General features: G+C 48.3%; 1 protein-coding gene and 1 long non-coding RNA gene across 20 annotated transcripts in view; one reads left to right on the top strand and one right to left on the bottom strand.

Annotated features, from left to right (window-relative positions):
- Positions 1–5280, bottom strand: part of LOC106040340 (uncharacterized) — a 47935-nt gene extending 42655 nt beyond the window's left edge. For 16 of the 18 annotated variants that reach the window (XR_010833600.1, XR_010833589.1, XR_010833598.1 and 13 more), the window contains exons 1-2: positions 3890–4641; positions 2140–2243 (exon numbers count right to left, since the gene is read on the bottom strand). This is a non-coding gene — a long non-coding RNA (uncharacterized lncRNA). The other 2 variants (XR_010833603.1, XR_010833604.1) reach the window with 2 other exon arrangements.
- A 117-nt stretch (positions 5281–5397) lies between these two features.
- LOC125182686 (transcription cofactor HES-6-like) lies at positions 5398–7142 on the top strand. 2 transcript variants are annotated; one of them, XM_067002514.1, is made up of 4 exons: positions 5398–5553; positions 5631–5717; positions 5807–5882; positions 5971–7142. In XM_067002514.1, the coding sequence occupies exons 1-4, from the start codon at positions 5467–5469 to the stop codon at positions 6402–6404; spliced, it is 684 nt and encodes a 227-aa protein (XP_066858615.1). In that variant the 5' UTR covers positions 5398–5466; the 3' UTR covers positions 6405–7142. The 2 variants fall into 2 exon arrangements, with proteins under 2 accessions (XP_066858615.1, XP_066858614.1); XM_067002513.1 differs by having other exon boundaries at positions 5399–5553; positions 5801–5882.
- The last annotated feature ends 7100 nt before the right edge of the window (positions 7143–14242 follow it).

Raw genomic sequence — 14242 nt, 5'->3', positions numbered from 1 at the left:
CTGAAAGTCATTTAGGAACTGATGAAGATATCTTACAAAGGAGAACTGGTGATGTAAATATCACTGTTACAAAGATAGACTAACTTGCATGATGAAGTAAGCTCCCTAATTAGGATAACTTTCAAATACCAGGAATACTAGAGAAATCAAATACAAGAGGCTTCCCTAGAAATACCACAGAACTGCTCCCTCAAACACTGCAGGCAGACTTTTTTTTAACCTGACTAAAAACACTCCATACTTACTTCAGAAAATTTATTCTCGCTTCCCTGAAATAACTTCCACAAATACAATTAGATCGATCAATCAATGGTCTATTTAATCTCAAATGACATGGGATCCTGCCATTGTCGCTGACAACAGACCACAGTCTCAATGGTAAAGGTTCAAGCTGTTTGCAATGTTGTATGTTGTATGACTTCTCTCTACTGGAGCCCAATAGGTTGAGGGGAAAGAAGGTCAACATAATAAAAGTGTCTGCTAAAATCTTTCGAAGCCAGACTTTGATCTGTATTTAGGACTATCAAATATCTGAAAAGAACTAGTGAACGTGAGCTGTCACCAGCAAACCAGTGCTTAATGCTCAAGGATAACCTGAGATGGAAAGTCTCTTGGTAGAAACGGAGTCCTGTCCCAATGGACTTAAAGATACAACCAAGATAGAGCTGAGGCAAAATAATGATGAACTTGAGGTCCTGGGAATGGTTACCATTTAATGAAAACAAAGTTGTGCCTATTTGTGGGCAAGAAGACAACACTACCACAGAAAAATAATTCATGGGCATGGGAAGCCATTACCCAAACGAGCCAGACACCAAAGAATGGGCAGGCACCCTTTCTCCTGGTCCCACCAGAGCCCACTGGCACACAAGGCTTTGGTCAGTGGAGCCTCACTGCACAGCACCAACCCAAGCCAGCAGAAAGAGGCTCCATTGTCCTCACTACTTGCTCACTACAGCCCCCATCCACGTGTTGTATCTGAGCATCAGAAATAGCTTTGCAGTGGCAGAAACCAGGGCACATCCTCACAGTCAAAGGGGAATCCCAGTTTTCTCAGGGAGTGAATGTAGTCTTGGGGCTCTTTTGTGAGTGGACATAAGCCCCTTTTGAATGTTACTCATTAATGGTGTTGCTGGCACGAGCCTTTCTTCTGTGCCCCAGCAAGGAACGTGAGCATTGTGCCAAGTCTGATGATAAACCACAAGGGACAGGAAAAGCCTTAGAGTTTTTCAAAGGGGCAACAGATCCTCAGTGCTCAAGGCAGCAAACATGATTTGCAGCGGCAAACAGATTTGAGTCCAAGAGAAGCTCAGCAAAGACTGATATTTAAGCAGATTTTCCTCTTAGGGATTTTCTTCTTTTTAATAGCAGAGAAATCAATAGCAGTAGAGGGAACTACAATCGATGGGGAATGCTGCAATCCTCTCTGTACAGCTTTCCTCATTAACTTCATTTATTACCTATAACCCATAGCTCTTCCAGATCCAGCATGCTCCCCTGGTCCTTGGTTCTGCGAGATGGACTAATTTTCATCAGAGACTAGGCAAGAGACTAATTAAAAGTACGCATTTAATTTGTGAAGGGACTCTGGGGAGATGAGGAGGGAGAAGATAGCTCTTTGCTTGCTCTGCCACCTAAACAGTTTGTATTTGTAAAAGTAAATCGGATGACAGCAAACTGATGCCTAAGGAGCAATTCACTCATTAACCTAACATCCACCACAGTTTACACCCACCACCATTTATATGCACCATTAATATTTATAAGGATGACGTGTCTCTTTGACAAGAACTTTTTTTGCCTCCAACGACAACAGATGTTACACCATTTATGAAAGAAACTACTCAAGCATTTCCAAAGGATCCTGTCCATGCTCATCATGTCTTTATCCTGTGCTCTGATTATACTATTCACAGAGAGTCTGGACGACCTACTGAAAGTTCAGATCATGTCGGTCTCAAGCCCTAGGATATGGATGGCAGCACATTTGCCTACAGAGTCATCAGAACTTCTCGAGTTGCATTACATCTCTGTGGATGTTCTTTGGGGAGCTGGAGCGCTTTTAAATGCAACTGATAGCTCAAGTGTGCAAGACATTACATGGCAGACTCTCCCACCCCACAAGGATTTACCACTTACCCCTGGGTCTCTAAAACACGCAGTGAACAGCCAAGGCTGCAGGATTGTCTTCGACAGTTGTCTTAGCCACTGCCGCCGCAGCTACATTAGTGACCGCATATGATCTGCAAGGAATTAAGAACTGTTATTATATGCTACATTGTAGTGCTCTACATACAGACTTGCAGGAAAACATTCTGCAAAGCTCTGATCCCATTTATCTCTGCGTAAACGTGCTGCTCCTTGGCTAAACTATAATTTACATCAAATGTGGGAGGTGCAGCCTCTGGCAGGACACAGATCCCACTTTAGCAAAAGTTAAACTCTCACCCTCCACACAGGAGAAGCACACACACCTCACCACCAGCAGACAGCAGTATGGTTTTAACCTGTAAAGAACTGCATGGCTATGTCGAGGGGCTTCTGAAATCTCCTTCAGGAACCACAATGCACAGGCAAGCATTGAGGTATTACACAAGGTATCTAAGGTACATTTTCTTTTACTAGATTGCAGTTGACATTTACATTAAAATGCATGAGGTTATCACGAATCGCTTCACCTGATGTGATGGAGCTCGTTTCAAGTGGCACAAAAATGTCATATTACCCCTGTGGGCTAAAGCAGATAGCCCGCAGTGACTTCTTCCTCAAAATGGCAGGTCTTGTAGTGCCCTGATATTTATGGCACATACATTTTTAATGTACAGCACAAATGGCTCCAGCATTTGTCAACTCATCTGACCTGCAGCTTTTCAAAGAAAATATAAAAAGACATGCTCCACAGCAAGAGCTGGCCATGTGTAAAATGCGTGGCCATCAGTAGCCACCAAGTCAGAAAACAAATAGGAAGTTATATGGTCTCTGGCCATTCTTGGCCAAGCTCTGCTAGCAGACCTCCACCTTCAGTGCACTTCAGGCTAGATCCTAGAATTACAAAGAGGTGAGACAAATCTCAAGGTGAATTCAGGAGCTCCTTCAATTCCTGCTTCCTTAGTTAGACAGCACAGCATCTCTAAGTTAGCTCTGAATCATACCTGATACAAACAATTGTGGTTAAGAGACCTGACAGATCTGGGGACTGAGTCTTCAGCCACAACAGCACAATGTTGCTTGTGTAAATCAGCAGAATTCACAACAGTGTAAAACCCACTGTGTGTGTCTCTGATTACATATACCTGGGCATGCTGAGTTTTCTTTGAAGGGAAAACAAGCTCACAGACTCTTTTGGAGTTCATCTATTACCACATGACTATATACATTCAGTGTGTTACTACGCATTTTATAAAAGCGTGCCTGTGTTTTTGTATGTTTTTATGTGTGTCTGCTGATGTCACATGCCCAGTTTTGGCTCAAAATAAAGACAGTTCTGTCAAAATTGACACCCATTACTTCACTGTAGTTTGCATCCATACAACTGTCTTTTTTTCTTACACTTACGAATAGACTGGACACAAATTGCAGGCACAGGTGTCTCTACTTGTTCAAAGACCAAACTGCCATGCACCTGGCCCGGCCTAAGCAACACCTGTGCTTAGTCTGCATTAATCGTATCAACAAAAAGGATCAGTCCATTTCAGCCTCACGTTACGTGGTGCATCGAGCTCATCCGATCCGGCAGGACAGAGTTAGCCAGGCCTTCCCAGATACCATCCAATTTTGTTCCTGCCTAGTGCAATGAAAAGCGTCACCTAGAGAGCGAGCTCTTTGCCAAAATCCAAATAACCACCTCTTTAAAATAGAGTGACAAGAAAGACAAACGTAACAGAAGTACCTTTCCGAACATAAGATCTGCCAGCTGTGACACAGAGTGGTTGAAGCTCGGCTCTCCAGCCGAGACGTGCCATGTGCCAGCTTTATCTCTGACGCGCTCCTCTGCTGCGGCCGTGAGGGGACGGTACCAAACATCTCTATCCCAGTTTCCTTTTGTCAAGCAGGGATTAGCGTACCGCAGGCACGGGCGTTTATACAGCGCTTCGAAGACGAAAAGCGGCATTAAGTCATGGCGGAGCTGACTGGGAGCGACCGCGGCCTTCCCTCCTCAGAGAGCGTGGCGTTACCCAGCGGGACAGGCACCCGTCTGCGGCTCAACAGGAGGTGACAGGGGCCCGTACCAGGCGGGGAACACGCAGCACCTCGCCAGGAGCAGGGGAAAGCTCAGGCCGGTGGCCGCAGCCGCGCAGACCACAGAGCAAGGCCCTGGCGCGTGGGTCACGCACCCCGCGGACGCTCTGCCTAAACCCCTCCCGGGGGTGCGCAGCCCACCCGCCCCCAGCTTCTCCGGTGGCACTCGGAGAGCAGCAGGAAGGGCTCCCCAGCGCCAGAGCCGGGCTCGGCCCGCCGGGGCTCCTGGCGGAGAAACGGGCGCGGAGCGGGGGCAGGAGCGGTGCCGGGCACGCGCAGGGAGCCGGGCGGGAGGGGGCGCGGCGCTGCCCGCCCGAGCAGGGGCTGCGTCTCGCCCTCCCCGGGCCGGGAGGATGGGGCCCGCATTAGCGAGGAGAATAAAAGGAGGGGAACAAAGGAGCGGGGGCGAACACCTGTCGCTCTCCTCGGGGACGAGCCCCGATGCTTTTATTTGGTGCCGTCTGTCGGGGGAACTGCAGCTGCCGACTGTCAGCGGCGTCAAGTTACCGCACAAAGCCGCCCGAGGCCTCGGCACGGCGGGGCTAGGGGGGCCGGGGAGGGCCGGGGGGGTCCCCGCTGCCGGCCCCGGGCCGGGTCAGCACCAAGGGGCCGGCCCCAGGCAGCGCCGCCCGCGGGGTGTGCTCCCTGAAGGTGACCGGCGTGCCCCAGCGCCGCGAGCCTCCGCGGCGGCAGCTACCGGCACGAGCAAGCGCCCCAAATAATAAATAAATAAAAAAAAACCGAAATAAATAAATAAAAATCCCAAATAATTAAAAAAATATCCCAAATAATTTAAAAAATCCCAAATAATTAAAAAGCCCAAATAACGAAGAACGCCCAGATAATAAAAAAGTCCCCAATAATAATAATAAAATCATAAATAATAATAACAACAATAAATAATTGAAAGTAAATAAACAAACAAGCGGGTCGCCCCCGCCGCCTCCGCACCCCGCTCGCCGCCCCCGGCCCCTCGCCCCCCCCCTCCCCCCCCCCCGCAGCACCCGGGCGCGCCCCCGCCCCCTCCCGCTCGCCCCGCGCCCCGCCCGCCCCGCCGCAGACAAAGCGGCCCGTTCCTATTGGCCCGTTCGCCCCACGCTCGGGCGGCCGTCCGCGCGTCGCGGCCAATGGGCTCATTGACATGCAAATGAGCGGGTATAAGGCGGGCGGCGCGGCGCGGGGCGGGGGCCGGAGCGGAGCGCGGCGGGCAGGCGGGGTCCGGCCGCCATGGCGCCCGCGGGCAGGGGCCGCCCGCCGCGGGGGGACGGCGGCGACGGCAGCGGCAGCGCGGGGGGGGCCCGGCCCGACAGGAGGGTGAGCGGAGGGGCCGCGGAGGGCGGACGGGGGGGGAAGGAGGGAGGCGGGCGGCTGACGGCGCCGTGTTCCCGCAGACGAGGAAGCCGCTGGTGGAGAAGAAGCGCCGGGCGCGGATCAACGAGAGCCTGCGGGAGCTGCGGCTGCTGCTGGCCGACGCCGAGGTGAGGCGGCGGGGCCGGGGCCGGTGGGTCGGGGGGCGGCGGGGGTCGGGGCCGCGCTGACGGCCTCGGCGCCCCCGGGGCAGTTGCAGGCGAAGCTGGAGAACGCGGAGGTGCTGGAGCTGACGGTGCGGCGGGTGCAGGCCGTGCTGGAGCGCCGCTCCCTCGGTGAGTGCCGGGACCGGGGGGGGCGGCGGCGGGGCCGGGCGCTGGCGTCGCCTCACGCCGGCCCCTCTCTGTCTCCCCCGGGCCGCAGAGGGCGGGCGGCTGCACCGCGAGGCCAGCGAGCGCTTCGCCGCCGGCTACATCCAGTGCATGCACGAGGTGCACACCTTCGTCTCCAGCTGCCCCGGCATCGACGCCACCACGGCGGCCGAGCTGCTCAACCACCTGCTGGAGTCCATGCCCCTCAACGAGGGCGGCTTCCAGGACTTGATCGCGGACGTTTTGGCCGAGCCCTCTCTCGGCCCCTGGCCCGGCGGTGAGGCGAGGGGTCCGGCGGCCGAGGCCTCCCCGGGCCTGGTGCTCCCCGCCTCGGCGCCCTCGCCGTCCCCCAGCGAAGAGACCTGCTCCGACTCAGACGAGGCAGAGGCCGAGCTGGGCCAGACCTCCGCCGATGGACTGGATGCCTCCCGGACGCGCAGCGTGCCATCGCCCAGCTTACCCAAATCCATGTGGAGACCCTGGTAACGGAGCGGCGCGCCCAGGAGTCGACACGGACCTACCTAGCGAGGAGAGCGGCCGGGCGCTGCATGCCCCCGTGGCTGTGGGACCTGCGTGTCTGGCGCTGCTGCGTCCTGGGACTGCATAAATGGCACTCTGACGCTGTCACCCCCCTGACAGGCTAATAGCAAAACACGTTAACATTTCATCTGTGTGTATGTTGCGTGTGTGTGTGGTGTTTTGTAACTCGGGGGTTGTTTTTTTATGAGAGTGTGGGGATGGGCTGGGGGAGGAGGGGGGCTGGTTTTTTAGTAGCAAAGCTCTTTGGTGGATGCACACCAGTTATCTGATAACCCTGTCTCATGCTTTTGGCCCTTATAAGTGGCCCAAATCTCACTACCTTTTTCTCTTAAGAAAAAGCCCTTGTGCATTTTAAATCTTGATGGGTAAATCCATGAGAAGTTCAGTCTGCATGCACAGTTTTAAGTGTTCTAGTGATAGCAAAGATCCCTGAAAGGGGTTGGTGTGGTTAGCATCTATACGTGGTAGCGGTCTGGAGTCTCACCTTCAGTGAAGGAAGAGAGAACTAGAAACCTGTTGGAGTTAGGCGAACATCTAAAATATTGGTGGCAGGGTGCCTTTTAGAAATGAGTGTCTTTATGCACACTTTGCTTTTAGCACATCTGAGTTTATTGTGACTATGTATATTAGGGTGTCAAATGTTTTTTATTTTAATCTTTAATAAAAAACTAAATTCACAACTGATTTGATGTATTTTGCAGTGTGATACACTTTAACCAGTTCAGAAACTTGAACACAGTGCCCTATTGTTAACTACTAACAACAGTATGACTCTATTTTGGAACAATGCTGGTAATTAAGCACTTAATTCATGTACTAAGCATTGTTAGCTCAAGTCTTGGAATTCAAATGTTTCTTTTAAGAGTAGCAGACACTTAAGTTACTGCAGTGAGCAGTAGGGTTATCTCGTTCCCCAGGCTCCCAGGGCATGTGGACACCAGGCTTGCTTCTCCTCTCCCTGGAGGAGGGGGTGGTCAAACAGCTGCAGTCCACCTTCAGTGGCACTGGACAAAGCTTCTCCTGATCTACCTCCTGGTGGAGTTTTGTCTTGTGGTTTTGTTCTTGAATGCAAAGGTGATTAGAGCATGCAGTGGGCTTGAAGTATTTCTGAAGAGAGAAAATATTTTAAGGGGGCTAAACTTCATCCCTCCTGTACATGAGATTTGTCATACCTAGTGTTCCTACTTCTGAGAGATACCAAGTTATTTATACTGGGGAATTACCTTTCAGAGAGTTGCCATTGTAAAGAAAGAAACAAAAACAATTGTGAAGTTATTTAATACATGGAAGTTCCCAAACACAGAACAAGCAAGAAAGGAAGCAACCTAACTACCAGGGGACTAGACCTGTAACTTTCTTTTGTTAATAACCCTATGGAATAATAAAAATGGAAACTAAGATACCAGTAGGCCTCCTTTGTAATTTATTTAAAGTTACCTGAGGTGGGGGTTCTTATTCAAAGATTGCCATCAGATTGGTTTACAACAAAAGCCACCCTGCTTTTCCCCAATTTCCCTTTGAACTGAGGGCAAAAACCAGCTTAACAGGAGGAGGTAGTGAGAGCTGCCGTAATGACCTTTCTGCTTTAGGGAGGAAGGGGAGGTCAGTATTTTGAAGTGTAAATGAGGGAGGAACCTGGGACACTTGCACTAAAAGTAACACCCTACACCCAAGCTGACCTCTTGGACTCACCCTGCACCTCTCTAGCTCCAGTGCAATGTCACTTTTTTTTTTAAGCAAAGCTGCTGCCCCAGGGTGTTAGTGTTTGATACTTCATTCTTTGCTTCTGCTCAACTAGCCCAGGTAATGATACCCCCCCAGTAACATGGTACACATGCTACGTGACCCTGCTATGCCATGACAGTCCCTTTTAGTATTTAGCAAACAGCCCTTCGGTCAGGTGCTCTCCTAGGGGAGGCAGAGCCACAGCCCCTTCCTGTAACACACAGGCAGCAGCTGCTGAGGGCCAGGCAGCCTGCAGAGCTGGGCAGCTCCTGGTGGAGCACAGGACCAGAGGTGGTGCACAGCCACGCACAGCCCAGCCCGTGGTTCTTTCAGAACAGCGAGCACAGGGCTGCAGCCCCTCACCTGAGCTCACTTAAGGTTGAAGTCCTAAGGTTTGACATCCAGGGCTGCTCCTGGGCTGGCTGCAGCTGCTGCAGGAACACTAGAGACAGCAAGGCTCAGCTTCATTTCCATGAGATGAAAGGCGGCCGGGTTAGGGCTCTTCTGCAACGCTGCTGTGAGAGCAAGTGCAAATCCTGACACTTTGGTGACAGAAACACAGCTGAGAGTCAACATAGAAGTGCCGGCTTTGGTTCAGCAGTGGATTTTGGGGGCTGGCAGCAGTTACCACTGTTAAGCAGCTTTGCAGACCTGTGAGGACCCTTCGTAGCTGAAGCCAGCCTTACACATTTACCTGTTCCCTTTCTGCTTCCTTTAAAAATCTGAAGCACTGTTGCCCTTCCCAGAGGGAAGCCACAGGTGAGGCCCACAAAGTGCTCCCTGCACACTTACTTACACCACAACAGGACTGGAAAACCAGGCACATCCTGCTACCTACGCTGCTGCAGAAGGAAACCCACAGGAGCTCCAAGCTCGCTGCAGCCTCCTGGCCAGCCACTTTCCAAAGGCCACGATGGTGAGGAAGAGCCAGGGCAGAAGGGTGGCAGGACTTTCTCAAGCCTGTGGTGGTTGAAAAGAAAAAGCTGGGTCAAAGTGCTACTATTACAGTTTTTTTAAAAAGCATCAAAAGCATTTCTAGGATGTGTTAGCAATAAGGCTTTTTTGTTTTTAAATCCACAAATTAGGTTCACAGAATGTTTACATCCTCTGATTAGGTGTTGCTGGATTTCTCCATTTGCATTTCTGTACCTTACTGCAAAGGTGTCAAATCTGACACTTCCCTGACAAAGGCAGGAAGAGGTGAGCTTTTTAGGGGCGGGACTGGGGAAGAGGGAGGGAAAGGAAGGTTTCCAGCAGCTCTGATGAAAAAACAGTGAACCCTTTCAAAGTCCTCCTTTACAGAAAGGACTGCCTTTACTCTTTTCCATTCCAAAGCAATATGAACAGACAGGCTGATCTGACAGTGCACTGCATTGTAAAAGGAGAGAGGAACAGCACACAAACAGAGGGACTTTCGTTTGATATGCAGTTGAAGAATAATTGAAAGGAGGACTCATCTTCCCCTCTCTTCGCATGTCAGTCACCCACACCTGCTGCAGGGGATCAGCACTCCTTGCTAGACCAGGTCAGCTGGGAGGACTTCTGTTCAAAACTTCTCCTAAGCTGCTGGCAACACAGCACAGATCTTTGTCAGAGCCTCCAGCCAGGGGCAAGATCAGGCTTTCAGATTCTCCAAATCAAGTGACATCTTTTGTCACCCACTAGCAAATATCATGTAGTTCTCTGCAGTGTCTTTCACCTCCAAATAAGTAAATCTTTCAACCTCTATTCCAATAGAAGGCTGAAACAGAAAAGACGACAAAAACAGAAAACAGAAGAAAATTAAAAAAAAAAATCACTCCAGAACTCAGCAGCAAGGTTAGGGGAGGAGGCCAACTTCCATACAGATATCTACAGAGGGAAATTTCTGCTAAGCAGACAATTCATTCCTGCCTGCAACACTGGCAGCTTATGTTTATTACCATCCAAGGAACTGTCATTAGTAAAGTGCTATTGAAACAAACCACAGAAAAGGGGGATTTATTTCTGAGATACGTGCTGGGATTAGTGTTGGTTAATCCTCGCATCCAGAGCCTTGCCATGTTATGGTAAGCTCTCCACCGATAACATCCCCAAGGGGCCATCCAGTCTTGACATCTCCAGCTGCTGGAGCCCAGTTTTAGGATTCTCCAGTTTATGGACCCACCTCCAAGCATCAGCAACGTGCACATGAGCGCACACAGAAGCAGTTCTCCAGCCCTACTTCTCCTCCCCACGAGGATGTGGGTGCAGATACTTAGGTTTTACAAATCCAGCGTTTAGCTTTTGGAGCACACCAAGACTTTTGCCTGAGCAGTTCTTCCTTCTATCCACTGAAGAGGACGACTGGGCCAAACAGCACGTCCCCTGCTGAGCTTCCCCCACCAGCCACAGCTTGGGACCACTGAAACACACAAGATGGTATGGATGAGACCCAGGAGAACATCCTCTTGGTTTGCATCCACAGATGGATGCAAAGGTTTGAACAAGGTCATGCAGGAAGTGCTTGAGACACCTCAAGGATCAAACAATCCACCAACCCAGCTGGCTGAACCAAAAGCCTATCCTTCTTCCACTTCCTAAGACATATTTTCATTTTGTTGCATGAGATCCCTGGTTCAAAGCTCTTTTTTATGCACTTTCATACAGATACCCTGAGCCCACAGTAATCTAAATGGGTAGGGTCACTAAATAGTGTGCTTCAAGCCTGTAAGGCTTCTACACGAGCTAAGAGAAAGAAAAAGGGGGAAAAAAGCCAGTCTGTCTCCTTCCACGGGATTTTTAGCTGCATAAGGAATATAAATGTTTCTTCATTATTGTTTTCAGCAATTGTAATCCTTATTTCTGCATTTTAAGAAAGTTAAAAATATATCAAATCTGGTGCAGAAAACATTCAAGCATGAAAATACACCTTACAGTAGGAAGCTTTAAGCTTAATTTAGTTAAGCAAGCTGATGATTGATGGTGATTTGATTGGTCACACTGCATACGTTGTATGTTACACTACTCTCCTTCCAGCTGAGTAAGTCATGGGTTCAAAAGGCCTTTTAATCCAGTAGAGTCGAGTCTTAAATGCCAAGTGCTAGATAGTGGATTCAAACTGTTTGAAATGAGAAGGTAAAAGATTGAAGTCAGACACTGGAAAAGCCACAAATTCCCTTTTTCACTATGTCATCAAGTCAGATGAGACAGTATCCTTCCAGAAACAAATACTTTTTTTTTTTTTTAAGAACACAAGACTTAGTAAAACTACAACATACTGACAATTAGATTAGATGATCCCTTCTGGCCTTAGATTTCTTAAGTATAAAACTACTTCACTTTGTGAGTCTTTTAGTTTTTACATTGATCTCAGACTAAAATTAGAGTCTGAAAGTATACTGAGTAGGTTTTAGTCCCCCCCCCGCCCCCCCAATCTGGGAAAGTGCAGACCTAGGGCACCCTGAAGCATACTTTTGCAGACAGCTTCAGAAATTGCCCAAAGTGAATTACCCTCAGGTGAACTCTGCAAAAGCATAGAGCATTTAGGTACAAAGTAAAGCAGCTGAATTTGAAATCACCAAAGACACAAACCTTAAAAACATCCTTAAAAGATGTGCTCATCGAGAAGAAAAGGAAGTTACTGGGCATCGCTTGGAGTTTGCATATCCACTCAGATATGTGCTTCAGAAAGGACTTCAGCTTCTAGTGGCCTTCTTTGTATTCATTGTATTTGTCCACTTGGACTATCCGTGAATGAGAGGCACACTAGCAAAACTTTGGCATTTCATTCTCACTACGCTGACATTGCCAGAACCAACATGGGCTGCAGAGGGTCACTACAAAATTCCTTCTACTGTCACCCTGCAAGTCTTCACAATTGGCATTCCACACATGGAAAAGGGGAAACAAACTCATGAGACACATTGTCAGCCCCATAACTTTCCCACCAATGCAGAGGGGTTGTTCACAGCACCGAAATGTTTTTTTCAGGCCTCAGTGATGCAAAAGTTCTAGCCAACTTGCCTCCTTTCGGGTCAGCAAGCACTAGCTGGTGTTTACTACCAGCTTTGTGCAATTAAGACACCTTTGTGTGTCTTCTTGAGCTGAACTGGCCAACTCAATTGAAATACCCCTTAAAATTCATATTCCAAATTCTCCTATGACTAAAATAGGAGACTCATTGGTATTAGGTGAACTACCACAGTTTAGCATAAATAGCAAGTCTTGATATACCTAGGTCGAATGACAGAGGTACATGCTCTATCTTCTTGCTTTATTTGCTCACTCAGACAGGTTTATTAAGTCCTATCCAGCTCTGAACACTTCAAAGAAGTTATCCTTGGCCAGCCTGGCCATGACCACTCTGAGTCAGCAGCACACATGCATGTAAAATTAATAGATGTAAGTGACATAGACCATATGGGAAATGAAATATGCAATCAAACAAAGAGAGTCAGTGTAGTGTAAAATAGGTAGACCAAGAAAGAAAAGTTACATGCAGTCAAGCATGAAAGGTCTTGTTGGTTTGCTTTTGTTGTTTTCTGTTTTTCCCTCTTCTACTCACAAATAGCATACTTTGAAGCAAATTGGGAAATTTGGGGTCTGCCTACTTGGGGAAAATGGGTCCCCAGAGTGCTGGCAATACTAAGGAGGTTCTCAAGTATTATCTCTTTCCTTGAATAAACTAGATGCTACTCCAAGTACTTCTAAGTCTTCTGTACACAAACAGGTGGGCTCTTTGGTCTAGTAATCCTCCAGCAAGTTACCTTCACAATACGGCATATACAGACAGTCACCACGTTGAATCGTCAGCAAGAAATAGATCCTTGCTGCAAGAAACCAGCAATGCTTGGCCAAGCAAGAACTAAAGGAGTTAGGTGTGGATCCCATTTCATATCACCATTTCAGGGAAAAACTTCGATTTGCAGGGAAAACTCCAGCTAACTTGTTGCCTTCACCTTTCCTTCAATAATTGTTGATGAGAAACCAAAAGAAGTGTTACTCTGAGTACATTTCCTCCAGAAATGCAGGAGAACCTTACAGTGTAATGGGGAAGACATCTCTCTGGCCCAAACTGGAAGATTTGGTGATCTGGTCCCTTCTGTAGCTGAAGAAGGGCAGTGTTCAGTCTCCCTCGGTTTCCTATTGGAATCCCACAAACTGGCAGAGGAATCAGTAATGCTGGAGCACAGCAGGGGAGCCTACCTGGTGCCACTGCTTTGTTTTCTGTAGTATTTGTAACCATAGCATCTGAGCAGCAAGAAATAAACATGCAACACCAAGAACGGAAGTGCTTCTACTTCCCCTGTCCTTCCCTTGAAGCAAACACTTTACACGTTTTGTACTTACTGTTCTTGTTTTTAAGGAACATCAGTATTAAGAAACTATCTAGACAGTTAGTTTATACATTGCTCTAAATAAAAACTACAGATGGATTCATCAAATGACCCAAATATCTATTTAGGTTTTGGTTCTCGAAATCACCAAAATCTGAAGTGTCTGGAGACAAAACTTTGATTTGACTTAGTTTTTAAACGTTATTTCAGAGTTCAGGCCTGTACTTGGACTCTGACCATTCTGGCATTTGAGAATTTAGTTTACCAGAGAACCCAGGTGAACACAGCCCTTCCTGGGGCTTGGTGCCGTAGCTTCTTTTGCTAAGTGCTCTTACCCTCACTTTTCTCCCCATTCCTTCTCCCCCTTTCGGCACGCACCCCCCCCCCCCTTCTTTTTGTCTAGACATTGTGCAATTTCAACCTTCCCTGTTTTGGCTACCTTCTCATTTGTTATGGACATAGCCCATGGAGGTGCACAGATTTAACCCCTTTGCCTACCTTTTGTGTCTGTATTTTAACACTCCCTGTCTCCATTCAATTTAACTGGTTTTTAAGGTCCAAGTTTCCACAATGTCGGAGACATTCATCTCCATCTTTTTCCTCAAATTCTGACAAATAATCATTATGTCTCTCCTGAAGGAAGATAAATGTTTTGCTGTTGATAAAACTATTTTTAAAAAGGTGGTGTTAAGTGATTTCAAAGAAGAGGCAGTGCCCTTTGGACCTGTGTCATTATCCTCTTCCTTCAATTCTTTCAAGAAA

Source organism: Anser cygnoides, chromosome 9, assembly GCF_040182565.1.
Source record: "Anser cygnoides isolate HZ-2024a breed goose chromosome 9, Taihu_goose_T2T_genome, whole genome shotgun sequence".
NCBI classification, from domain to species: Eukaryota; Metazoa; Chordata; class Aves; order Anseriformes; family Anatidae; genus Anser; species Anser cygnoides.
This window is presented reverse-complemented; position numbering and strand designations above follow the sequence as displayed.